This window comes from Triticum dicoccoides, chromosome 7A (assembly GCF_002162155.2).
Source record: "Triticum dicoccoides isolate Atlit2015 ecotype Zavitan chromosome 7A, WEW_v2.0, whole genome shotgun sequence".
Lineage (NCBI taxonomy): Eukaryota > Viridiplantae > Streptophyta > Magnoliopsida > Poales > Poaceae > Triticum > Triticum dicoccoides.
The window spans coordinates 661,618,319-661,645,102 of NC_041392.1; the positions used below are offsets into that span (position 1 = coordinate 661,618,319).

Consider the following 26,784-nt stretch of genomic DNA (forward strand, 5'->3'; position numbering starts at 1 on the left):
TCTACAAGAATATGCCAAAATCTCTTGAAAAATAGAGCATGCAGGCCGTCCGGACCAGGGGCCTTCATGTCTCCAATCTGAAACAACGCCTTCCGCACGTCCTCCCTTGAGAATAGTTTATCTCTTCAGTTTATCAAACAAATATGTTCTCTCAAAAGCGTCTCTCTCTCACGGTTTCCCTCTCCCGTTGTCTTCTTAGGGGCAGCCCGTCTCCTCATATACCTTTTTTATAAAGAAAGCACCCTCTCCATGTCCTGTAGGGGATTCGAAGGCATAGCGGCAATAAAACCCCATATTTCCAACCAAGTCAATTTTTCTGATTTCACTCGTGATGTTTAGGGTTTCCCCTTTTTTATCTTCACTGGCATCTGCCACAAATTAGAAATTGTGCACTCCCTTTTCATTTAAGTTCTAACGTTTTATCCAAGTTAGAACTTGCACTTTCCCACAAAAATAGCACAATATGATTGTAAGCACATAAAGAAAAAAATGCCATGATATATTCAAAGAATTGCTTCTCATCTAACATTAAACAAACATGCAAATTTAATACTAAGAGAGTGAAACCACAATAAAATCAACTCATTCAAAAGTAAAATCTCACTGCAACAAAACATTCAAGCATGAAGATCTATGGTCATTGATCATATCTTCCATACATGAATACAGCAAGTTATAACTATGCGGTCCTTGGTAAGTAGATACATTGCACACAAATTTGCTTCCATTTCTCATCTTGTTCGTTCACATGAAACTAAAGCAGACGACTCCTTGGTAAGTAGATACATTGCACACAAATTTGCTTCCATTTCTCATCTTGTTCGTTCACATGAAACTAAAGCAGACGACTCCTTGGTAAGTAGATACATTGCACACAAATTTGCTTCCATTTCTCATCTTGTACGTTCACATCAAACTAAAGCAGACGACAACCTTTATCTGATTACGAAGAAAAAGAATTCACATGTATCAACAATCATGGCTAGTGAAAACTGCACGTCAGTGTACTGAGATGCAGGCACCCAATGGCGGGCAGTGTGGTACAGAGTTGATCGTATGGCAAGGTTAGAAGATATCCGTACGTCCGTATATTTCTACAAAATGTCAAACCTGGCCATGGCCATTCTGCAGGGAATCCTCAGCAAGGTCTAATATCTCTATCTGATTTATGCATTTGATCTGAACCTGCTAGCATCCATCATCGTTGTCATGCCCCCGTGCCCTGCTAGTTACTATTTTGCTACATGACCTGCAAATGGAATCAGCCAAATCTAAGATATCGTGGAATGGAACACCAAACATTTTTTCAAAAGAGCACAAAATGCCAAATTTTGGATTCAAGGAAGAAAGGTCAAATACATGTCCAGCTCCTCTTCCTTTTTCTTGATTTCATGAGACCAAACTACAGGGTCAACATTCTTGGGCAAGGACTCCTGTAGTTGCGAGCTCTCCCTCAGCCACAGCTCAACTTTAGTGCACTCATTGTCAATCTGGCAGATAAACCGGTCATCAGAAGTGCAAGTAGCAACAGAATTCTATATAGCATGATACTATGCAGTATGCAGACAGAAAGACTAAGTTAAAACAAACTACTGTCAACACTTCGTGTGTTCATTATTAAGTAACCTAGGTTTATTTCAAAAGCTTCATCCCTTTTCTCTTTTGGCATTTGATTATTGTAATTCAAGGAATTACTATAATACACATATTGCAAGGAACATGAACAGTTTCACTTTACAACTTAGATCAACTTATCGCCGTGTTGAGTTAGTAGAAACTAGCAGACCACACATAGATATGCAATGACTCAAGTGTTAATAAGGGCACACACAAAAAATGGTTAAATAACTTACAGCATCTCGTTCAGGCGCAGATAATGACTTGGCAGCCATTCTATGGTCAACAATGCACTTCAGAAGCTCCCTTGTAGCTTCAGCTCTGGCTTCCTCATCTTTACAACGATATTCAATGGGATCTACAAGCTTTAAATATAAAGAGAAACATAAGGAAATAGTCCAACAAAGAGGTGCATAGTCCAAAAATAGGAAGAACACATTGGAATCATCCGTGCATTAACATGGAATGTGCGATAGGATACGATGGACAACAAAGAACAGGTATAAAAACTATACAACTTGAATGTCAGTTAAGCCCAAAGGTGAAGTGATAAATCATGAAATACTATAATGCCGAGGACAAGAAAATACATTGAAAAACATATATCAGAAAATATGTATAAGGTGTATAAGGGGCCATTGATGCAGATAAAAAAAACATCAAAAGGTACCATTTGTACCTTTTTTAGCTCCTCGAGTTTACTAGTGTAAACTGCTTCAGTCTCATCATCACCTTCTTCATAAAGCCAATCTTCTGTCTGCTGTAGATTAACTGAGATTTCTTCCCTTTCAGAATCAGTAGCAAAGCTCCGATACCTCTCAGAAAGCTAGAAAACAATTTATCAGAGAACAGAACTTTTAGGTTGGGAAAGGAATTGGGAAAACACTCTCAGACTGCCACCTTATTACGGGTGTCGTACACGTAGGATTCCAATGCGTTCTTCCTCTCTTTCGTTCGCTCGACAAGTTTATCCTGATAGGCCAGTTGTTGTTCTTGCTCTTGAGCTTCCAGCAATTCCTGCTTGCTCATTACGCCATAAATAGACTCAACAATTTGCAAGTCCTGCCGGTGCATTGGCGGTTCATTTCTCGACTTGTGATCCTGCACATAATAACAGTTGTCACACCTAGTTAGTTGGGCAATAATTGAAAGATGACAGTTGCATCATTTCTCGACTTTTAACATTTTATGCATCTGGTAGGGTATTCCCTCCCCCATTTCAAATACTCAACATACAAGGTATAAATAATCTTACGGTACCTTATCCCAACCAGCTAAGGATTAACAAGATTATCACAAAATTTAGCACCTTAAATAGTTAAAGTATCATATATATGCCAGTGGATTTGCATATAGTACCCACAAAAGGAGTATGCTTGCAAGTTAGTGCAGCACGTTTATTACCAACTTCAACACAGAACGCCAGCTGGCAATTATACTCATATAGAAACTCATGTACTACAATAGTTGTGAAAGTCTGCTGAATTTGCATGCCTTTGGTCATCATACTGCAATTTAGTTAGAGGAACACATGTAGCATAGATCTAGGACCAGGGAGGGCTGGCATAATTCCTTACCATGTTATCATTGGAATCGAGTTCCATAGAGTCAGCAGAATTTGCATCCCTTTGATCATCGTCAATCAACTGAGGCAGTTTAAAGGTTAGAAAGACAATATTGAACAACTTATAACTAAAATCTGGCAGTGACTATGAAAGTTGACACTTACAACAGCTGATTCCACTGAAATAAGTCCATGGAGATTTAACCGGATTTTTACTTTCACTTTAGATTTTTCACTATGTGCTTGGAAAGGTCCAATCTGCAATAAGGAAATCACAACACTAGAATGATTAGAAGTAATCATGGAAGACATCAACATTTAACAGTAAGCGTAACTTCGTTCAATGCATGTGAGCATATTTCTTGTGCCACGATTCAACTGGCGTACATGTTTCATAGCTTTTGGAAGAGGTTCGACATACAAATTATGAGGTCACCGCAGTAGGTAAATGTGCATGTTACATCCTCCTCTCCCAGCCCCTAAAACCCCTAACCCACCCACCCCAAAAAAAAACTTTGTCCCGAACCATGACCTAATATATATGAAGCTACCACCGGTCCATCCGAAATTAAGGATTCAAACTGTGGATCCCAGAGTTTCAGGGATAAATAAATAAAATGCGAGAGAGCACAACACTGATCTTTGAGTGCATTAAGGTCAGCTAGAGTTAGGAACACAAAAGTTATCTAAAATGTTTTTCAAAATGATGATCACTTGATCAGAAACTAAACAACCTGATACTTTGCGGTACAATAAAGGCACCACATGAGCTCTTACAAGACGAAATTTTATGATTTGTTAAGACAGCATGTTAGTGTTTCATGGTCAACTGAAGAGAGGCAGCATTGTGAATATGATGACTTCAATGATGACAGGAAAACATAACAATACTTTTTTGTTGAAAATATGTGTTGCAATCTCTTTAGAGAATGAAGTTGCAAAGTAGTTTCTGAAGAGAATCATTTCGTGATCTATAATATAAATCCTACAGTTCCAATTGTCTTGTTCTAGCACTAATGTTTACAATGGTTCACACTTACCAGGCATACACATTGAAGATATGCACTTCCAAATAAGAGATACTACAAATTGACTACCATCTTTATACTCACGTGTTATGATTGACAAGATTGTTTATCCATTCTAGGAGTATTGTCCATTGCCTACTAAAGCACCAATTAAGTGAACACAACAAGGCGTCTAGATGATAAGGCAGCAGAAGACATGAAAAAAGGTATCTTCTGATTATTGTAATTAACTTGTAAGCAAGGAGTGAAAGCATCAAAGGTTCTACAGAAACAGTGGTGCCATGAAATGAAACAGAAGACATGAAAAAACTATCTTCTGGTTATTGTAATTAACTTGTAAGCAAGGAGTGAAAGCATCAAAGGTTCTACAGAAACAGTGGTGCCATGAAATGAAACACTGTTGTCTTGGAAGCTATTGTATTCACATGGAGATAACAGAGTCTTAGAGCTAAATAAAACAAAAGAGACATCTGGATCAAAAGGCTAAAACATGATCACATTTTATCAGTCAAGAGAGTTAATTGCATACCTCAAAACTACCGATTTGTGTTGAGGTGCCAGGGGGCAGTTCATTCTCATCCACGTAAAAAGCATCCAAAGTAAAACCACTGGTCCTATGCAAAGTAATTATCTTAACACTAGGAAGGGGCTGGCCTCTCCGGAACAATGCGTTGCTTGTCAATGCTGATATTGGGCCTTCATTTGTGCAAAATCCTATTGAGGCAGGGATTACATCTTGCACCTGAAATACACCAAATGCAACATTTCTCAGTAAACAGCCAGCAATACAGCATGCTTCAAGTACCACACTAAGCTTATATAACAAGAGACTATACAAGATAAAAGCTGGCATGCATACCTCATACTCCCGAACACGGAATGTGGGACTAAGCATTGCACACTGCAACGCGCAACCACGAGCCACGCACTCACTGACATTGATTGTGCGACTAGGCTCCCTTCTAAAGAATCCGGCCAGAACTCTAGCAATAGCAGGTACCCGAGACCCTGACCCAACGAGCTCCACAGACTGCAGCTTATCCAATCCAATACCTGAATCTGCCATCGCCCGCCTGCACGGCTCAACAACTCTCTCCAGCAACTCAGCACAGAGCTTCTCAAAGTCTTCCCTCCGGATCATCCCCCTCACGTCCTTCTCCTCCATGAGGCACTCTATGTTGACCACGGCCTCGGCGTTCGCGCTCAACACCTTCTTCGCCTTCTCACAGGCGGCCCTCAGCCTCATGCTCGCCTTCACATTACCCACGACATCGATCTTATACCTGTCCCTGAACTCCTCAGCGAAATGCTCGAACAGCACCTCGTCAAAGTCCCGGCCGCCCAGGTCCGCATCGAAGCCGTGCGACAGCACCTTCATCCCGGACGCGTCGAAGGCGACGACCCCGGCCTGGGTGTCGGAGTGGCCGACGTCGACGAAGGCGACGAAGGTGGGGCCCCCGGCGACGCCGAGGTCGGAGCGGTAGAGGCCGTAGCCGAGGGCGGTGGCGGCGAGGTCGTGCATGAGGCGGAGCGGGCGGAGCCCCGCGACGGCCGCGGCGTCGACGTAGGCGCGGCGCTGCGCCTGCGTGAGGTAGCAGGGGACGGAGATCACGCAGTCGGCGACGGGGGCCCCGAGGTCGTCCTCGGCGAGCTGGCGCAGGTAGGCGAGCAACATGGCGAGGATGTGGGTCGGGGAGAGCGCGATGCGGCGGCCGAGGTGGTCGACGTGGACGCGGGCGCCCCCGCCGGCGCCGGAGCGGGCGACGTCGACGGGGAAGGGGAGGCGCGGGAGGTCGCGGGGGGCGGGGCGGGAGGCGAGGAGGAGGAGGCGCTTGGGGCTGGAGAAGGGGGCGTGGGAGGATGCGGCGCCGGACGCGTGCGCGCCCAGCAGGCGCGCGCTGTGGGAGAAGGCGACGGCGGCCGGCGACTCGCGCTTGGACTCGGCGTTGAGCAGCACGTCGATCCCACGCTGCCGCGCCGCCGCCGCCACCAGGGTGTCGTTGCCCACGTCGAGCCCCACCACGCTCATCGCGGCGGCGGCGGCGACGGCGGCTGGCCGGGGATTGGGATTCGGGATTCGATCGACGCGGCGAGGGGGTCGGGACTCGGGAGGGAGTGGGATTTTGGGGGGTGGGTGCGGGTGCGGGTGTGGGCGTGGGGGGTGGTGCGCCGGACCGGAGGGGAGGGGTACGGGCCGCGGGCGCCGGTGTGGGCGAGGACTAGTCTGGACTCTGGAGAGCAGGTGGTGCGGTCGGGTCGGGTCGGTTTTGCTGGCCCTGTCACTGCTCTGCTGGGACATGACTGACTGGTCCAATGAAGTTGCTAATCAGTAATCGCCATAATCATCGATTAACGATTAATCAATAATCCATCACATGTTAGTGATGCCATTCATTCAGATAGATGCCTTTGGTTTTGTTCGGGCTAGTTTTGATCTATACTTCCAAGTGCATTCCATCGATCGATCTCTTCATGTCTCTTATCCATCAGCCTCCCAATATTTTTTTTGTTCAGCAGTTTAAGACTGCAGAATGGGTGGATCAGATGGTTAATTAAGTTCAGGAAGGGCATCCCAGATTACACCCTTCACGATTGGAGCCCTTGCCACATAATTATAACCTTTGCGTTTGAGCTCTGTTTACTGGTATTGATGTACTCCCTCCGTTCTGATTTACTCGTCGTGGTTTTAGTTCAAAAGTACTAGGTAAGGTAACATGTGAAAGTTGAAACAGACACATGAGTCCTGGAACAACAGATTAAAGAAGTACTGTTGTGAATTATTTTTTCATAATTCTAGAAGATGAACCCTGTTGCAATATGTGTATCTATCCTTTTTTTGTGGAAAGTATGTGTATCTGCCCAACCCATAAGTATTAGGCATGGACAAACCTAAAATGTAATTTGTATTGATGCCAAATGAAACAGAACACCTTAGGTTTGAAAGATAATTGTCCTGGATGCTCATAATATTTGTTGTGTCATGAGATACTTAGTCATTTGTAGCTGCCCTGTATCAAAACCATGGTCATGGGTCATGCAGTCTAGGCCCCAACAGACTCCATTTATTCTTTTCTCGTTCATGGTTGTCAATGTAGTACTCCCTCCATTCTAAAATATAATGTGTCCGCGCTTCCCGAGGTCCAACTTTGACCATAAATTTAACCAACGAAACCGACTGCGACGGGATAAAAAATTATATAATTAAAAACTTTTTTTGAATACGAATTCACTGGTATAACTTTTGCTCCCGACGCAGTCGGTCTCGTTGGTTAAATTTATGATCAAAGTTGAAGCACGAGAATAGAGCAAGCACTATATTTTGAAACGGAGGGAGTAGTTCATAGAGGGTAGGGTGCCCAAAAGTATATGTATAGTTAGCTTACGTGTGACCACGTACCAATTTTTTGATAGATACAAATGGAATCTGTAATATTATATCCTATTTTTACCGGTTTGCTTATTAATGCGTTTCTATCATGTAAATTCTGCAGGGAAGTTCTACTCTGCAGTGCTCTTTGCCATTCGTGGCTTCCTATGAAAAATCTGCCACTTAACTGAAAGTATGTCAAGGGAATACCTTATATGATTATAGGTTAGTTGCTTCCATGTGATTGTTGTTTTTAGTTACATGGATAATGTTGATCTCGGAGCTTATATATGTAAAAGTTATCATGCTCTTTTCAGACAATTGCTTTGAGACAAAAGGAATTGATATTTGTGTTAGCAGGAAGAAGGGGAGGAGAAATTGTTACTCTTTTGTTCAGATAATCTTCAAAGGTTTTATTATTCTAATATTGAAGCTTCATCACTCACTGTCAAGTGTAGCAAGTTACTACAATGGCCATGTTTCGGGAAAGTGCTCATATGAGCCCGAGCACACCTAAGCTCGCTATCTACGCCATCAGCTGGCTTCGGGATGCTCGACCGAACAGGTATGGGCCCAGGTATACTCCCTGTATTGTTATTTTATCCAGGGCCCATGGCCCACATCTGAAAAGTGGCCGACGTTACCCCGTTATGGACGCCCAAACCGGCTCGGATGGGAGACGACGGTATGGGCCGTCATCTATCGGATTCTGGACCAACATCGTCCCCATTTTCATCCTTCTCTGCCGCGACGCAGGTGCAGCCACCGGCGGCAGGATCGTGGTCGCCGTATCCCTGAAGAGTGTCAGCGCCGGCAACTCCCGTGGCCTTCCACCATCACAGCGTTTCGTCCAGATCAGTATCATCAGCACCTAGCCCCCTGCAAAATACAGGCGTTAGTCTTTAGACATTCGTAAGATCATGCAGGTGTTCATTCCTGAATATCAACTAGATTATAGATGCTTGCATCCTCCGAGACAGCAGAAAGAGCAGAAGACAAATTTATGGCACCTCAGATCCTTCTCCTTCACGGACGCCCTCCGAAGCTACATCGACCTGAAAATGCCATTCATGCCAAACTGACGAACATCCCCAAAACATAGAAAAGAGCCACATACAACACGAATGCAAAGTACCTCCACCAAAAGCACATCTCGCTCGGAGTATGCATCTGATCGTGTAATTGCTGATCCGCCGTCCGAGAAGACAGGGGGAGCCATCTCCTCTCTTTGCCAAGAGCTGCACAACAGTATTGCTATATCTACATGAACCAATGACAAACGCAGGGGACAACTCATCTCAGTCTCACCTGGTAAATATGTATACAGTCTCCACAGTGCTCATGTAGTTCAAAATTTGAACGCATGGAACTACCATATGTACATGAGCATTACCATAGCTTCGCTTGTTTGAAGCCTGTCAGTTACTGAAAGCTTCATTAACTTGCTGGAGCATTCAGCAAGCAGAAACTAAGCAGGTGGCCATCTATTTGATCTACAAAGATCAATCAACACATATAACCCTTTCTGAATATAAAACACAGTATATGATCTGTTCCACGTCTATGATAACAACTTTCTGAATATACAACAGTATATGATCGGTTCCACTCTGAAAGATAACAATTGCATGCAAAAAATTAAGACCACCACTGTTTTATTCAGGAAACTGCCTGTCAATAATATGGAACTAATGTAATGTCACAACACATCTCCGATTCGAAACATGCAGAAACAATTTTGTCTGAACAGTTTACAGGCATAGTCAAAGTAATAGTACAACATAACTGAAGATTTTCCAAACACGCAACATTCAAACTACATGAGCACATTTCAACACTATTTTTTTTCAAATCAGCCTTCATTCATTCTTAGCTCCGGTGTTTTGTTCTAGTTGTTTCGACCGTGACCTTCTACCCCACAATTCTTGCAGTGCGCAGGTTTCCGAGCTTGGTTTGGAACATCTCCACAATCTGGGCATGTCGTCCGCTTGTGCTCTGCCGCCAATAAATGATTCAAAATCTTGTTTTCTTGATGAAACCTTTGTATGGCACCTTTTATCTGCTATGTACCAACCGTTGTCCATGGAATTGGAACGCTGCAGCCTTATCAGAGCAGGGCACTCACAACGACAAGACTTAGTGTTCTCCACGAACGCCTTCCCCTGATGCCCATTTGTACACAATGAGAAATAAGTTTAGTAATGAACAATTCAGTAGCTAGCAGTGTTCAGCAATACCAAAGCATTTTTTACATACAGCGCGGCCACAGACTATTTTTTGCATGCATTTCTTGCATGCATTTCTCCCAAGAGTATATGTTGTGAAGATCATAGGCTTCATCCGAAGTATCAAAACTTGTCCCCAATTTTGGCACAATTACATTATCTACAAGATTTTTAGCAGAAGTACCACGGATTGCTTTCTCCAGTGCAAATATACCAGACACTGTGTCCTGCCTGCCGCGGCAGCATAAATCCTAACTCTGCGAGCAAATAACACTATTTTTTGATAAAATTGCAAATGCAAGGCAGTTTCATAAGTATCCCAGAAACCGGCCAGAACACTTTCACTTAGTTTCCCCATTTTCTCCAGTGCAAAAATCATCCTGTTAGGGCATGGCGCCCTGCCTGGCTCGGCAACCCCAATTGTGACTCTGGGTGTAAATCACGGTGTTCAGACAGAAACGGATAACGAACAAATGCAAATTACTCTCCTCATCCAAATGTAAATCACAGTGGTCAGACAAAAATAGTTGATGCAAACATAAAGCCGGAAAAAACTAGATTGCCGAGCTATCACATACAGCAAAGACTCTAAATTACTCCCTGATTAAAAATTCAGCCTGGCTCAAGCAGCACGCAGGCACAAACACCATACAGGAAATCAATTATTTGCCCACAGCGCATCAGCCATAGTGCAAAAATAACCGTTAAGTGTTTCAACTCTTGGTCATTCAAACACACACCACGAACTATGTCACACAGAATCTAAATCGTCACAAAGCCATACCTTTGCGTTCACCTAGCAGCTTTGAGGTCGATCTGCTCTACAGATTGCTCAGATGCTTGAGCGGAATCTTAAATCCCTGTCCCCGCCGCCATTTGTGCGGCACAGATCTGGCCGTCCGCACTTGCTGCCATCATGGGCAGCAGCCCAACCGCCTCCATGGGGAGGTCTGCCGTCTGCACACCACAAATCGCGAAATACAGTTTAGATCTTTAGAAATCGCCACCACAAATTATAATTCAAAAAATACATACACAACGACTCAGATTCGTACCTCTTAATGGGCTGCATAAAAAAACTCCATCTTCGCGGGTTGCCGCAGGCATCTTCTCGCACGCCCTAGGTCGCCGAGATCGCCGACAAAGGAAGGATCCAATCTCATGAGGTAGAAGACAACTGCTCCTAGCGACCCCTTTGCATTTACTCGGCTACTGTCGGTTCTCGCAGTTACTGGGAAAGCAGAAAACCTGAGCCACGGATCAGGACGACATTGACGTCTCGAGCCACGGCTGTGTTCCCACTCTTCGACGGCGTTCATCATCTGTGCGAGACATGGCCCACTGCTCAGGTCTGCATGTGTACGTATATCTCTTTTTCCCTATTTTTGGCAGAACCCGAGCTTGTCGCGCGCATTAAATGCGGCGAATCGCGAGGCTATACCCAACCGCTCAGATAACGAGGGCCTGTGTGCTCGAGTTCACAAACTCCGCGTCCCATGTTTCGTTTCTAGTTTTCATGATTTGTTGAGGTCTCTCAGTAACTATGTAGATACGAAGATTGATTTACCCAAGTGGGTCACCAGCGGTTCGAGCTGTTGTCATGGGAGAGCCATCCGCATGGAAGGGATCTTGGTTAGCCGAGCTCCTCGCCGATGCCTTGTCATGCAATATGTTGTGCAGATTGATAGACGGGGAAGACGATTCCGACAACCACAACGAATCAGAGATGTGAGGAGAACCAGTCCCATCAAGGGTGCCAATTTGTTTGACATGAGAAAAAAAAATTAGAGTACCCCCAACACCCATCGCACGAGGTTGCCAAGGTTATTTAGTCTAGACAAAACAAACGGCAACACGGTTGCACGTGCACACAATCCTTCAGCAAGACGGAAATGACAAGGTGCCGACGGTGGTGGATGAAGAGGCCGGGCATCACGGCGGCATGCCCGAGAGGAAAGGGGGAGGTGCCGATGTGCGAGAGGATGCCAACCACGTTGTGAGAAGGGACGAGACCAACAGAAAATATCTTCTGTGTCAAAGAAAAATGAGGCGATGATCAACCGGGAGTTCCTATAATTAAAGAGTTGGAAATGATTTGATTAAATTAAAAAAACTTATTTTTATGGTAAAATTTGCAGCCAAATCTTATTTAAAATTCCATAAGCAAATTCGAATATCATATAGCAGCACTAATCGTTTGACTGGAAAACCTTTTTTTAGATTATTTTTTTACCCTGAGCGATGGGCCTTCAAGCCCAGCCACGTGGTAACCCTCCCTCCTAGCTCGCTCGCTCGCCCGCCCTAGGCAGGCCCAGTCCGCGCGCATAGAAAGACGACGAGCCGCCACCGCCGCCGCAAACTCTGTCTTCGTGCAGCTTCCCCTTCCCCGGTTCTTCGTGGAGCTGCGACAAGTTCTTTAGGAGAGACGCCCTCGAATCAAGATGGCAATGGGGCCCCGAAACTCGTATCCCCGCGGGTTTTTATCCTATTAGGGAACGGGGATGGGCGACTTCCTATCCCCGCGGGGCTGCTCGTAGGTACATTATTAAACCCGGCATGTTTCACGGGTTTAAACCCGTTTGAGTACTACCCGAACCCGAAACCCGACAAAATCCGTCAAAATACATTATTTAGCACGCAACGATCCATCTTGACTCAAGTGGCCCAAAGCCAGAGTGCCCGAGGAGCCGAGCCCCACGGCATCGAGGCCCTGGAGTACAAACCAACCTCTCACTCGGTCGCTGCAGTGTTGCTCACTCTTTAGGACTCTCTCTCCCGCACAACACGACACCTAAACCTAAACCTAGGTCCCCCAGCCGTCGCCTGCTGCTGTAATATGCTCCTGTTTTTCTTCCAACTGTTGTGGGGACAGGTTCCCCGTGGGTTTTGAAAACCCGATGGGTTTAAAGGACGGGCAAAAATTTAACCCCGCGCATGTTGACGGAGACGGTGACGGGTTTACAATTTTCTTGTGGGGATGGGTTTGGGCAAGCAAAACCCGGTGGGTTTCGTCTCCGTTGCCATCTTGACCCTCGAACGATCGGCGAACCTAAGGGGTGACTGCTTCACCATCCGGTGCGACATCATGGTTGTCCGCGACACCAAGGGCGGCGGCGGCGAGGCGCTCCTGCCCGACATACACCGGCATTTCGGCGATCTCTTTCAAACCAATGTGGGTGCTGATGTGACGTTCGAGGTCGGTGGCGAGACGATCGCTGCACACAGATGCGTGCTTGCAGCCCGATCTAACGTCTTCAGGGCACAGCTCTTTGACCCCATGAAGGAGGGCAGTACTGCTACTACATCCAGTGTCATACGGATCGAAGACATGGAAGCAAGCATATTCAGAGCCTTGCTTAGCTTTGTCTACACAGACTCATTCCCTGCGATGCACGAGGATAGCATGGAGGAGGACAAAATGTCACACGTTGTGGAGCATGGACAAGGAGAGGAAGCTGCAGAAGACAAAATGCCAGAAGCTGCGGAACAAGGACAAGGAGAGGAAGCAGTAGAGGATGAAACGCAAGAAGTTGTGGAACAAGGACAAGGAGAGGAAGCAGTAGAGGATGAAACGCGCGTGCAATGGCTGCAGGACTTGTTTGTAGCGGCAGACAGATATGATCTCCAATGGCTCAAGTTCATCTGTGAAAAACAGCTATCTGAGCTCATAGGTGTCAGCTCGGTGACGTCCACCCTTGCTATGGCTGAGCGGCACCACTGCCGCGGATTGAAAGAGGCGTGCATTAAGTTTATCCTGGTCCAGTCTCCCTCATGTTTGCAAACAATAATGGCGACCGATGGCTGGGAGCATATAATCGCGACCTATCCCTCTGTTTTGAACGAGCTCATCGCCGAGGTTATCGATTTGAACCAGCAGACTCTATCACTCTTTAGTTAGATCTGAAGTGACACTGCTATGCATATGTGGGATCCTCTAGACTATAGAGGTCGTAGTCCATGTCTCTTGTTTTTTTTTTATCTTGTCATCTATATAATTTGCCTGTATGCCGAATCAGAAAAATCCCAACATATAGGCAAATTGTCCCTTCATGGAATGGATGGTCTGTAAATTCAAATGCCGAGTGCAAATTGATTTGGCATTGCAGCAGTGTGAAACTTTAGTAGCTACTAGTTGTTTTATCCGCATATATCTATCTTCATTACTGCGTTGCATATTGTTGCTTTCGTAGCAGTTGTTAAGAAGAATAATGTTGATGTTTCTGGTTAGGCATTTTATGAAGCTAGATTTAGGCGAAAGAATTTGGAAGATAAGATAGATCACCCAAGAATACCGGTTATGTGACAGCAATAGTGTGAAATCTTGGTCCAGTGCCTAGTAACCTTCTCCTGGGTGCTTAGTGTTCTCCTCGGCCGGCCCATTCCCATTTGAGAGGAAGGTCGGTGCTTGGAATTTTGCAGAGCCAAATGTTGTAGCTGTGCCCTGTACCCAAAAGGATGACTCCATCTGGTGTATTTTGAAACACCAGAGATCGATTGCTGCCAATTTCGGCGACGAAAAGATGGGGCAAGCTTTGAGTGCATGGACATGGGCTATATTTTCTTTTCTGTATATACTCATAACAAATATCTTTTGTTCAAATTACTTGAAGCTTTGCTTGTGTTAACACAGGTACGCAATTAATTCTAAGGCAATGAGCATGTTGGTGTCTGTGTAGTTTACAGGAGACCAGAGGATATGAATCATCACCCTATCTGCTTGCATGTTCGTGAAGACTCAGTATAACTGCTCTTGATCCTTTATCCCTTCCTGCCCTATTTTTACATCTCAAATCAGACACATAGGCATAAACTTCACCAGAGGAACGAGGATATGATGGAGCACATGACCGATCATCGACACCCCCCATGATCCGGCCAAGCAATCACCCACTTATGCCAAACAAAACCAAGCACTGCACTACACTCTACAGCACTCAGAACACAATGCTGGTGTGCAAGCACCATTTCGAACATGCCTAAGATTGTTCCGCAAAGCCAGAATGAAGCAGCACAGATAATATGCAACAGCCGACGCGTGTCGGCTCAATTTATGTTTGATACGCTTCACCATACGTACAAGATATCCATACGCAGGGAGCACAGTCAATGACTAGGCTACATTTTATGAACTAACAGGTTCCTTGCCAAACAAGGAGGCATCAGCGAAGATTTACAAAAAGAAAAAGAAAAGGAAAAAGAAAGGGGGCGACAGATAGCATTTGCACCAGCACACAAAAAAGGTAGGCATGGTGACGAATCCCTGGCAAGGACCCTGCTTGAGCTTGTATCGCCTGTCAAGAATCAAAGTTCGTGTGGCCGGCCTTCTCTAGATGACTTGATTGACCCCCCTCATGGCTTATGGCTTTGACCTTTCTTATCCTTCGGCAATGAACCAACCTCAACTGTGCCTTGCTCGCTTTCGGATGCATGAGGATCTGTTTCTTGTTCGATGGGGAGTGTCCTCTTGGAGCCCTCAAGTGCTACACCCAGAACAATGTTATCTTCCAGGCCAGGTCTAGATTCTTTCTTAGGATTAGGAAGAGAAACTGACCCATCTCCTTGTCGCTCTGTGGCCTCGGATCCTCGAGACTCCCCTTTACCAGCCAGAGATGCTTGTGTTGACATCCCATGATCATTCTTGCTATTCTTCGTTGGACCATCTTCTGACACCATCTTTTTCTGTTCCTTCTTGTCTGAGTTGCTTACACTAGCACTATCTGGTGAACCTACCCTGGTCTCAGCCGATGCGCTTGTCTTGACTCTCTGATCTTCACGTGAGGTTGATCTAGATTTAGGCTTGCCTTCACTGACCTTTGCAGAGGTGTCAATCAGAAGTGGACGGCCACGTACACGAGTGTACATCTCCTCTCCAAAAGGAATGTTATCTATGTCTGCGTTGCCATACGATTTCTGGACCGTTCGAGTTTGGGTGGCAAGCCTTGCCCTGTGATGGCCAATTATTCTAAGAAAGTCCAACAAAACTTCCTCCTGTTGTGTATTGGAACATCAAAAACATTTTATAAGTGTTCCAAGTGATATCTACTCCCTCCGTTCCAAAATAGATGACTCAACTTTGTATTGGAACGGAGGGAGTAAATGCTGATAAAATAAACACACATGGTGCAAAAATGGCTTCTATGCTTCTCCTGTCAAACTCCATCTACAAACAAAATGAAAGAACTCCTATGTAGTCTTCCCTATTAATATCAGAGAGGAAATGATAAATGAAGTAGTACCACATAGTGAACAGATGAGGGGTTCAGAACTCATTTGGAGTAATCACTGATGCTATGCATAGGTTCATGCAAATATCATGTGGGTGTTTCAAATTTAAGGCTCAGGGTTGAAGTCTTCACAAAGCAGGATGACAGGTGAACAACTGCAACGTCCCCATAGCAACCAAACTTTACAGGGAGGACCAGAACCAAACAGATCAGCAAGGTTTGGCGATTGGCTCGCAATATTATGTGCAATAATCATGCTGCATGTCTCCATGATTTTTATCCCATTTTTACCAAGTTTACGCACATATCCAGTTCAAAAATAATAATTACGCACCATATCACTTCTATGTGATATTTGTTTAGATTTTTTAGTAGCACATGGCTCACGACACTAGTTGATGCTATGAATTTTAGTGTACATCGGAAAAAGTAGAGCCAGCTGCAGTTTTTATACTCCGCTCATTATCAACTTGTCATCCTGATTGGTGTTTCAAGGCAGTTATATGTATTTTTGTTTCATGATTAGGAAAAATGATTCCATGTCGTTTATCACTGGTTTCCATAAGTAACTGGTCAAAATCCAGTTCTCGCCAACTGGTGAGAATCAGACTCAATGGATCAGAATGTTTTGTACAGCTGATTCTATTTTTACGAACACTACCGAGCTAGAAAATAATGTTCTTGACAGAACTTGTACATTTTAGCACAAAACATGCATATGCCAAACAAAATATGTGCCCGTTATCTATTGCGAGCAGAATATATAGCATACTATACAGATATGTTACCTGGACATTCAGATACTCCTCAAGATGTGAAGTCTTCACAAAGCAGGATACGTAAATCTACAGGACAAACACAACAAAATGATACCAACCTTAGATATTTAGGAGTTCAGGACTAATGTAAAATTGGAAGTAATAGAATAGAAGAATGTGTAATATTTCAAAGAATTAAAAAAATAGATGCATGGGCATGAAATGAAAAATCTTGACACCAGTTAAACGCAAATGCAAGAAAGTAGATGTGAAAATAGAAAGGAAAAGAAACAACTACCGACTAACATACATTTTTTTTACTACCTACATCCATCTTCCATAAAACTGGACAACTTACATGTTAGGAGTTTAATGATTTTCATGCTGAAGTGTTGCCGGTGTAAAATTGATCGGTCTGTTCTAGATTTTGCACTAAAACTATAGCTGCAAATTTTGAGGAGAGCTGAATGAAATTGAATAATAGCCTATTATCACAGGGTTTTGATCAGTTTCTAGCTTTAGTAATACTACCTCTACCAAAATATAAGACATTTTTGTAGGTTAAACTAGCCTACAAGAACGTCTTATATTTTGATACGGTGGGAGTAGTAGGGAGACACCTACTGAGCATATTTTAAACAAGGTAAACAACAAGGACGCTCTGGCCAGTGGCCAACCAAGGTGTCCCACACTCATGATACAATGTTTCAAAACGGGTGATCATGCACTAGCATTTACATTTTAAAAACCGAATTACTTATAATAAATAAAGTACCATGAGAGCTTGGGTCGTTTCATCAATTTTCTCAAAAAATACTCTTCTGTGTAGCCTCTGTTGTTCTATATTCTGATTTTTAGCCAAGACTTTCCTCATGTCCGCAACAATTATCTGCCAAAGGAAAACAGATAGACCGGTTAAAGTTAGGTTACCATATAATGAAAGAAGTAGAAGAGAGAGGTGTAATGTGCGAGACTGATTCAAAGCTGTTACACTAATTTTTCCAGCATCCATGTGGCTTATCGCAAGATAGCTCTTAATACGCCAGTGGCTCCTTCGACTGTTATTTCTCACTATGGACACTGTGAACTTATGGTTAGGAATGTATATAGCTTCTTTGTCGTCACCTCTAAGAACTGTTGGAGACCACATACCAACACGCTGAAAATCAAATTAGTTGAAGTTAGTGTGATGACAAGATGAAGCATCAACAAAATTTGGTATGAGCGTGCAACTAGTATCAGACTATCAGTACATAAAAACAAAACCATGTATCGTGGAAGGAATAACTACATACTCAGATGACTATTGTTTAAATACGCATATAAAATGAAACAAACAGAACAGCATATCCACAGTAAATGAGAAATAGTTCAAGAAGACATCGACCTCAACGACGCCAGTGATCTCAACACCATCTATGTTTGCAGTGATCCATTCATTCACAATAAATGGGCGTGAGGCGTTGATCATAACACTCGAGATGAAGTTAGTCAAAATCTGCAACGAATTGGGATAGCTATTAGCCCTATTTTAGCGCTATCGCACAAGAAACTATCAATACAAAAGTTCTGTAGTACCTCACGACCAGCAAGCGTAAGCAATACTGTCCCAAAACCTCCAGCAGTTATCCACTTCTTGGTATTGACACCCAGCAACTCCATAAAGAGAGAAACAGCAGCAATCCAAATGCCAGTATAGATAGCTTTCACGGTAAAATCCAAACCCATCTGCAAGAAACAAAGTTCGATAAGTGCTACTACAACACGGAGAAAATTAAGGGGGAAAACAAAGTTATAAGAAGCAAAATAAAAATAGAGGATATCTTGATTGTACAACTGAGAAGTTTAAATTCCAATCACATTAACAGAGTTCAATTCAAGCTAACAAGTACATGCTGTTGCCATCAGATTTATTTCACAAGAAATATATGCTTGGAATAAAGAGACCATGGAAAACCTTGAAATAATAAATTCTACACTATTTCACGATCATAACACAGCTTCTTTGAGCAAACTACCACATAATCTCCGGCCCACCTGTTTAGTCATTTATGTATGGTATACCTAATAAAAGATTTTGATGAGACATGAAAACTGAGAGAAGGGATGCATACATGCATATAAGATGCATGTGTGCTGCATATACAGACATCGGGATGAGTGTGTGCTTGTGTATGCATAATTCTAGTGTACAGAGTACCTAATCAAGTTGCATACCTGCGCTCAGGTCATGCATGCTTGCTTACATGCACCAAGCTGACCGAACATCAGTGGATTCCCTAAAGGCTAAAGGTTGTCCGTTTGCACCCCCTAGTTGGGGTACCTATTGCTTGTTCATGAAAAATAAAATGTATTTCCTACACGTTCCTTAAAAAATGGCTTATATCAGTAAGATCGAAATCAAGTTGATAGAACTATAGCAGGTACTCGAATAATGTAAAGAGGTTCTAGCTATATTATAAGAAAAATGATCTTACTTTTTTTGTGTCATTGGGGTTACGTACGTCCACTAGGAATTTATGTACCTGCTGAATCAAGCTAAAAGAAGATAAACCATGTTAGTACTTCCCAGGCTTTTTCATTTAACTCTAGTGAAATGCTGATTCATTAAACTAACTATCAAACAATCAGCAAGCTTGAGAATGTATCATGTGCACCTTGTAAGAACATATGCAATAGCCAGGACGGTAGATAAAGATCTCACAAAAGTTACAAGACGCGTTTTAACAGCTTGGCTTGCTGATGAACGTAGCACAACTGGATCCAAACCCCTGTAAGGCCGTGTGTGAGCAAAGAACAGAAATAAAAAGGAAAATCTGCAACTGATACACAGCTAAAAATTCTGAGGCTGCAACATCGATCAGCTAAAAATTCTGAGGCTGCAATATCGATCAGATAGGAGTACACTGCAAGAGAACATCACTAAACACTGTTGTGGTTATACCTGCAGATTAGCGTTGCTCCTGTCCAAAGAAGCAAAGGTTGAAGGTACGACCTAGAAATTAGGTATGTGGGGCTCTGTTTCCAGTTTCCTCCGTGCTGCAAGGTATTACAGAATGTTCAGTTATTTTTAGCTCGTCATAATTAAGTAAAATATAAATATGGTCGCATATAACGGAAGCATACATCAATACGGTTTCTAATGTCCTTCACTAGAGGCAAAAAGCCCCATAGGGCAAAGACAATTATTCCAACTGCAGGTGTCACAAGGGCAGTGACAGGATTTGCAAGTAAACTGTCACACGACCTGTCAAGGGGGGAAAAGGGCTATTAAAATAGGAAGTCGAGCATAAATTGATTAGCATTTGCATATAAGATGGTATAGCAATAACCTAATAAGAGTCCATTGAATTGGCTACAGAATTTATCCAGTTGGTGACTACCGTCATCAATCATAAAGGTAAGTTCCATTTAAGATTACTAACCAAACTATCTTGGCTAACATGTATGCAGCTTAATTCATAAAAAAAAATTATGTCCCGCCATATCGATGCTGCCATATCGAAAGGCAGCAAATCAGTAACCTGTAATACTGAGTTGAAGAAGTTACTGAAAGGCTTAGCAAGTGCAATAAGAGTAGCTAGTGAGCAACCACTGAACAAATCATCTGATTGGCATAGTGTTACTAAGATACTTCAGTGCCATAATACCCACCAGCAGTATATAGTGTAGATAAGATGTTAGATATTCTGGTTTACAAAAACTGAAAGGTCCAGATTGGTGCTGCTGGCAGTATGTGTAGTCATCAATGCGAACTATCTAAGAATTCAACAAACTTCATAAGTACATGATGCCACAGGGGGGCTACCTAGCCAATGCTGACGACGTGCTCTTGACCAGCGGAATTTCCTTCCAAGACACTGGCAAAGCAAAAGATTTAGCACCCGAGGCCCTATATCTACAAGGCACATAAAGCATGGGCCTGTAGCTCCTACCCAACACGTTCTGAACCAATAAATCCTGCCCCTGCAAGGGATATTCTGAAGATTTACAATACTAGGGGATATTGCTTAAGGTATACAGTACCGGCACAAAATATATATAAAAAAAGTTTATTATGATAGAGCAACAAAAGGAGGTTGCATGATTGAAATGATCTACCATGTATTACTGATCGATTATCTAGAAGTTCGAACAAATGGCAATCATCAAATTAGGAAAGAGATTTGTTTAGTAAGGAATTTCAAGATAGGGATAAGCAGACAGCACACTCGAAATAGTTTGACTCTTATGGGATAAAAGTCGAGTCGACAGGTTGATGAGGGTGAATGCCCTATCCACGGTGTGCGTTATCCTACACCCAGGCTATGCCATTGTGAAAGGTTCACAACAAACATTATGGAAGTGTGACACTGTGTGTATAGTAAGCATCACTTTCATGCAGTCAAGCAGAGTACTGTTTCAGATATAGTGGTACATATGTTTTGTACCCAAAAGATACGCCCACTTCAGTAAAACTGTTGGTAATGCAAATTTTGGAAAAAAAATTACTCCATATCCCCCTGAAATGATGTTTAAATACCAATGGAGTACGATGTATTAGAAGAACATCATCAGGTAATCAACCAACGCAACCGATGTCTTCATTGGCGCATACTTGCCCGTTGTCGGTAGTTCAACAGTTAGATCTCATTTCTCAAATTATCAGCAGATATGATAAAACATGGTAAAGACCTACTGGTTAAAATACATGTTGCTGAACTTTCAGTGTCCAAAAGCATAGTTCCATTTAAATGGAGTGGCATAATTTTTGTGGGCCATTTCCATAGAGGATCTACGGTCTATGGAACCATGTGTATGATGTTGCCCAAAGACATTCCTCAAAAAAAAATGTTGCCCAAAGACAACTCGAACAGAATATATTAATTTTAAATGTGATTCAGTTCTGCATTATTTGTGCTGAGAACATGCAGCAAAATAAATACCCTTGAGGTATTTGGAGTTGTACCTAACCTTGTCTGGTGTGTCTATGTGGGAAAAAAAGACAGGGATGGCTAATTCTGTCTGACATACATTTGTACAGCTTCAAACATATGTTTGCTTCTGCTAAATTAACAAGTACTAGCTTACACTAGGCACAGAGATAGAAGGATACTTCACATATCCAAAATAAACAACACACCGTCAGTTAAACGTCTTCCAGTGATGTAAGACAAAAGCATCACAACACCCATTCTATAAACTATACTATAATAATTAGAATACGTTGTTAGCTTAGCAAGACTGAAAGGAAGGAACCATACATAAGCAAGAAAAGGAAGCGAAGTGGATGGCAAGGAGAGAGAACAACGCTTCTCTGGGCTCTGTAGGGGGGAGGGGGAGGAGAGCTAACACTGATGAAACAGAAAATAAAGAAACTATTGACTACCAAGTAAAGAATGAGCAAGTTGTACTCTAAATTTGTTGATTTGGCTAAATCTGCTGGTAGTAGCCCCTCCCTGGAAGAGGTGGGATGTCATCCCAACTGCCATCTCAAGCAGAACTTAAATGGGATGCAGAATATTCACATCCACTGATTGAGCTGCTATCAGGCCCTCCTAAGCTGGTGGTGCTAGTTTATTAACCCTGAAACAGAAAAATATGCATATGAGTGAGTTTTGTGGCAGGCTAACTCTTACAAGATATAAATAGAAAATGTAGCATGGGACTAATGTTTCCTTTTCTTGGAATGTACAGAAATACCACAAGAGTATATGAACATTTAACTGGCAGCAAGGTATGGCCGAAACGCAAGCCCCACCCGAGTCCTGCCCACAAAATCAAACCATAGCCCAAGCGCAACCCCTAGCCCTACCCACAGCCAACTCAACAAATGCCAAGCACAGTCATAAATAACCATCTTGCCAGTAATAATAGGAGTGATCTGTTAATAAGATGCTATTATGAATTGGATGTTGTATTGATACAGGGGATCCTTCTGCACCCGGCATTAAAACAAGCATGGGCATCATGAGTGAAGGAGAAGAAAGGCTGCAACCTATTCCGCAATATTAAGGGGCTGCTCACCTATTTACAGCTATATTGAAACAATGGAAACCATTGTGATACCATTAGTCCATTACAAATATGTTACTTTGGTGGAAATGGATAGCCCGCCCTCGCCCCTCATATCGTCTAATTCAAGAGCCTTCTAGCACTGCTACCGCAATGTTCGAACCAGTTTCCCCATTTCCCCATTACAAACTGAGGCAATATACTTGGCTCGTTGTCACCAGCCCTAGTAATGCCCTGGCCATTCGGCTCCATTCGCCTGCGAGGGGTGGCATTTGATCCGCTCACGCCCCACATAATCACGCCACGAATTTCGGCGAACAAATGCTTCGATGGCTATCAGTTTCATAACAGGGGAGGATCTAGCCGCAAAATGAATAACAGCCTGCCACCAGCACCCCACGGGGCGGGGATTTGGATCGCGGCGAGGGAAATTCCAGAACAGAACCCCCGGCACGGTTCAATCGACCTAGGGTTCGTCGCCGACAGGGGCGGTCAATCGAGGCCCGCAGAGAGAGAGAAGGATCGCCACCCCTTGGCTGCCCGGCAGAGCAGACGAGGAGGGACGGGGGCGGGAGGGGAATACCTACCTTCGAGGTGGCGGGGCGTCCGTGCTTCGGCGGGGGCAGGGCTCGCGGGGGAGGGCTCGCCGGCGGGGAGCGGTGGCGGTGGCGGTTTGAGAATGGCGTTTGGGAGGCGGAGGCGGATCACGGTTGCTACGGCTACACTTTTGTCTCTTTTTTTCTTTTCGCTTCCGATGAAACTCTGCGGCTTTGACACGTGTACTCGCGCCGGGGTCCGCTCGGTTGGCGGGGCCCTCCTCGCCGGGCATCTGGTCTGGGTACTCACGCCGCACCAATAGAAAAGCCCCGATGCAACGCATTTGGTGCAATATTGCTGTAAATTTGTTTTCAAGGTTGTGTAATTTTTTGTGGCAAAACACTTTCAGAAAAATGTGATATGGAAAATTAATGTATGCAATAAATTGTAAGGCATTGCCCAAATCATTAACCTTTCGGCATCATCATTTTTGCCTGACCTAGATTGACATGGACACATCCGTTGCAAACAACCCAATTGGTCATATTTAATGAGCTTGGTGGGCACCGTGGTTGCTTGGACTCATACCGCGCAGGTAGAAGAGTTCAAGACGAGGAAGAAGGGAAGTTCAGGAAGTAAATGTCGTGCTCGAGTGGAGCGACTAATAAAGAAGAGGATTGGTTCGTTAATCGCCTCCTGTGTCTAACTCGTCTGCAACAGGAAACGGTGGTTGTTAGGATTTCTCTTTGCCTCTCGTGTCTATGGCTACTAAGGCGCTTATCTTTTCCAAGCTTCGCCGGTGAGCCTATGGATCCACCTGCATGCAACTTAACCACTCAAGCGCCCGTGGCGGCTAGGGGGATCTTGTTCTCTCGACTTTAGCCAGTAGTTTAGCTTCGGCGTTTTTTTATAGTAGGCGATGTTCCATTGAATGGCGACGCTTCATCTTTGAGATAGTATTTTGGGCTTCCATCCTCCTCGAATTCGTCCATCGGGATGGAGTTAACAGAGCTCTAGTATAGATTATTGCCTTCTCTTTAGGGAGCTGAATTAGGGTTTCTTGCCGTGCATTCGTGCTAGCGAGATTTAGTGGCAGACGCTTCAGATGGACTCAAGGGACCAATGGAGACGAGTGCAGCTCTAGGGCGTTTACCTTTAGGAGCACGTGCACAAAGACTTACACAACTGTCATCGACAACGTCAAGTTGATTCCGATAGGGGAGCAACGAAAGTGGTGTGTTAGCGACTCGTTCTGGCAGTGGTAGTGGCCATCGGGGGTGCAAGGTCCTCGATGTAATTTTATTATGTTTGTGGTGCTATGTAATTTTTGTGAACCTTTATAATATATGTGGATCCATTTTCAAATGAAAAACAAAGACTGATGAAGAAGAGATGGATGTTTGGCACATGGTGTAATATTGAGCTAAGAAAAACGTCGTGGGGAGGCAGGGACAGGTGATAGAGGAACTTCACATACGTCGATAAGGTCTCCTCCTGTGATGTTTCCACGTAGTTGGATTGAGTCTGTGATGGTCAATCCTCTATGTGGCCGATGCGAGAGTCCAGCCAATCAGATGAGCAAGACGCTTTTTATGTTTCCCTCTTTTCCCGTTAGGATCATAAATCTTGCATTTTTCATATCCATATGATTGAGTCCTTAGGTTTCGACTTCTATCTCGGCAGGGGCAGAGCCAGGCTAGCATCGGGCCTCGGGCCTGCTTCATTGCCACATTGCTACAATGATTAATAGTGATCAACATTGTAACAAACGCCACAATCAACAAAGGAATAAATCTTCACGCCCTGGGCCGAGCCCCCCCCCCCCCCGGCCTGGGTCCTGTCTTCACCACTGTATCTCGGCCTTCCTATTTTAAAATTAAATTAAGGTGGTGGCTAACAACTTCCTTGACAGTAGCTTCCAGAGATTAAGGTTGAATCTCCTCTTTGAAGTTCTCTAATGGTGAGGATCTATTTGACCACTCTGAACAAATTGGTTCCATTGATTATTGGGTCATGGCAGCATTTTGCATGGTATATAAATTTGCTCGCATGACATGTATTATTGCTTATCCATGTGGTTGGTAGCTTTGCTACTTTTTTTTAGAAAAGGAGGATGACCCCCGGCCTCTGCATCTGGGAGATGCATACGGCCACTTTATTGATTATTCTCGAGGACCTTACAAAGTATAACAACAGTGTGCCTGAATCTACCATCTTGGCAACATATGCCGCTACTTCTATCCAAAATGATGAAGAGGTGCTAGCTGGGCCACTACCCAGACCACTCACCTAAGCCTAACATCAAAAGCCGGAAGCCGAAACACATTCAGAAGCCCCAGCCGAGCCACATACCGGGTCTGGGGCACAATCCGGTCAGACGCACTCGTATTGTCGCCGCCATCTTCCACAGGTCCGTCTTCAGATCAAATTGAGGCTTCTACCTTGTCTGGCCACTCAGCCATCAACGTCACCACGACACCAGACAGCTTCGTCCTCCTGCGCGAGTCCATCACCACACATCGGACGCCGAATTTCTACTGTGTCGCGCCGCCGAGATACACCACCATCAATGAGTAGGATGAAGCACCGCTCCGCCGAGACCGGCAGGACTGCTGAAGACCAATCCACCGCCAAGCAACCAAAGCATCACATCCACCCCAAGCTCACCACGAACGACACCCCCAAGAGGGTGACGACGCCCGGAGCGCCGCTGTCGCTCGATCCGGCAAGGATTTAGGCTTTCGCCCGGCATACGAGCTGGGTGGAAGGAAGAGGGGAAGGAGGCAACCTGGATGGCGCCTACAAGAAGGGTACGGCGCCCTCGGGCGTCGCCGCCGTCGTGACCAGCACTGCTGGCCTCGGATTTCTCCGGAGCCACCTCCCACCTCCAGCCGCCATACAGGTACAACTCCGGCGACAAAGGCCGCCCAAAGCAGGACCATCGGAAGCAGCCCTGGTTGAAGTAGACGGAGGCCTTTAGATCTGGATCGAGCGCCATACGTGTACATAAGAGTAAAATATAGAGATTCGATAAAACAAGCATATCTTAGTTTGGCATTTTAATATGTTCGTCATGTCTCAAAATGAAAGCCAAAAATTAGTTAATTTCATCCTTGTAGAGGGCAGCAAACTTATCGTTTTTTCCCTAAAATTTAGCATTTGCTTATAGAATCAAGCATTCACATATACTCCATCCATTTCAGAAAATATATATGGCATCTTTTACCAAAAATCACATGGAAATATAATGTCTTTGTCATACAAAATCAAATCAAAAGTAAACACTTTTGGAACGAATCTATTACACCATTTCATGTCACATAAAACATGTATTACCAAAAGAATGATCGTAATTTTATCTAGGGAAAATCTTATCTTGTTAAACAAATTACGACAAATATTTCAAAATGGAAATAATATATCTTTTGCCGAAAAAAGTTAACTTCAAATGTCACTGAAAAAAAAAGTTA

General features: G+C 44.0%; 3 protein-coding genes across 6 annotated transcripts; 1 reads left to right on the forward strand and 2 right to left on the reverse strand.

Moving 5' to 3' along the window:
* Window positions 1–585: 585 nt before the first annotated feature.
* On the reverse strand, window positions 586–6,330 carry LOC119328948 (heat shock 70 kDa protein 16-like). The gene is made up of 9 exons (XM_037601936.1): window positions 5,069–6,330; window positions 4,739–4,951; window positions 3,347–3,439; window positions 3,195–3,263; window positions 2,518–2,718; window positions 2,297–2,443; window positions 1,854–1,982; window positions 1,360–1,490; window positions 586–1,249 (listed from the first exon to the last, which is right to left on the reverse strand). The coding sequence occupies exons 1-9, from the start codon at window positions 6,236–6,238 to the stop codon at window positions 1,189–1,191; spliced, it is 2,214 nt and encodes a 737-aa protein (XP_037457833.1). The 5' UTR covers window positions 6,239–6,330; the 3' UTR covers window positions 586–1,188.
* Window positions 6,331–12,778: 6,448 nt separating this feature from the next.
* LOC119333828 (BTB/POZ and MATH domain-containing protein 2-like) lies at window positions 12,779–13,699 on the forward strand. The gene has a single exon (XM_037606585.1). The coding sequence runs from the start codon at window positions 12,779–12,781 to the stop codon at window positions 13,697–13,699; it is 921 nt and encodes a 306-aa protein (XP_037462482.1).
* Window positions 13,700–14,793: 1,094 nt separating this feature from the next.
* Window positions 14,794–23,484, reverse strand: LOC119329933 (mechanosensitive ion channel protein 2, chloroplastic-like). Of its 4 annotated transcripts, XM_037603039.1 has the most exons (15): window positions 23,365–23,484; window positions 22,177–22,348; window positions 22,027–22,086; window positions 20,592–20,749; window positions 19,910–20,030; window positions 19,728–19,822; window positions 19,441–19,554; window positions 19,261–19,321; window positions 18,362–18,511; window positions 18,171–18,281; window positions 17,775–17,942; window positions 17,559–17,672; window positions 16,814–16,870; window positions 15,353–15,789; window positions 15,164–15,281 (listed from the first exon to the last, which is right to left on the reverse strand). In XM_037603039.1, the coding sequence occupies exons 2-15, from the start codon at window positions 22,252–22,254 to the stop codon at window positions 15,275–15,277; spliced, it is 1,731 nt and encodes a 576-aa protein (XP_037458936.1). In that variant the 5' UTR covers window positions 22,255–22,348; window positions 23,365–23,484; the 3' UTR covers window positions 15,164–15,274. The 4 variants fall into 4 exon arrangements, with proteins under 4 accessions (XP_037458932.1, XP_037458934.1, XP_037458935.1 ...); XM_037603035.1 differs by having other exon boundaries at window positions 14,794–15,789; XM_037603037.1 differs by lacking the exon at window positions 22,027–22,086 and having other exon boundaries at window positions 14,794–15,789.
* Between the last annotated feature and the right edge of the window lie 3,300 nt (window positions 23,485–26,784).

What these genes read in the sequence shown, in the direction of transcription:
- LOC119333828 (XM_037606585.1), top strand. Translation starts at nt 12,779, where the DNA reads ATGGGTTTGGGCAAGCAAAACCCGGTGGGTTTCGTCTCCGTTGCCATC.
- LOC119328948 (XM_037601936.1), bottom strand. Translation starts at nt 6,238, where the DNA reads ATGAGCGTGGTGGGGCTCGACGTGGGCAACGACACCCTGGTGGCGGCG. An exon ending in TCGATTCCAATGATAACATG is followed by an intron (nt 2,719 to 3,194) that starts GTAAGGAATTAT and finishes TATTATGTGCAG; the next exon opens with GATCACAAGTCGAGAAATGA. An exon ending in TGTACGACACCCGTAATAAG is followed by an intron (nt 2,444 to 2,517) that starts GTGGCAGTCTGA and finishes ATTGTTTTCTAG; the next exon opens with CTTTCTGAGAGGTATCGGAG.
- LOC119329933 (XM_037603035.1), bottom strand. Translation starts at nt 22,254, where the DNA reads ATGGCAGTTGGGATGACATCCCACCTCTTCCAGGGAGGGGCTACTACC. An exon ending in ACGTCGTCAGCATTGGCTAG is followed by an intron (nt 20,031 to 20,591) that starts GTAGCCCCCCTG and finishes CCCCCTTGACAG; the next exon opens with GTCGTGTGACAGTTTACTTG. An exon ending in GGAGCAACGCTAATCTGCAG is followed by an intron (nt 19,555 to 19,727) that starts GTATAACCACAA and finishes ACGGCCTTACAG; the next exon opens with GGGTTTGGATCCAGTTGTGC.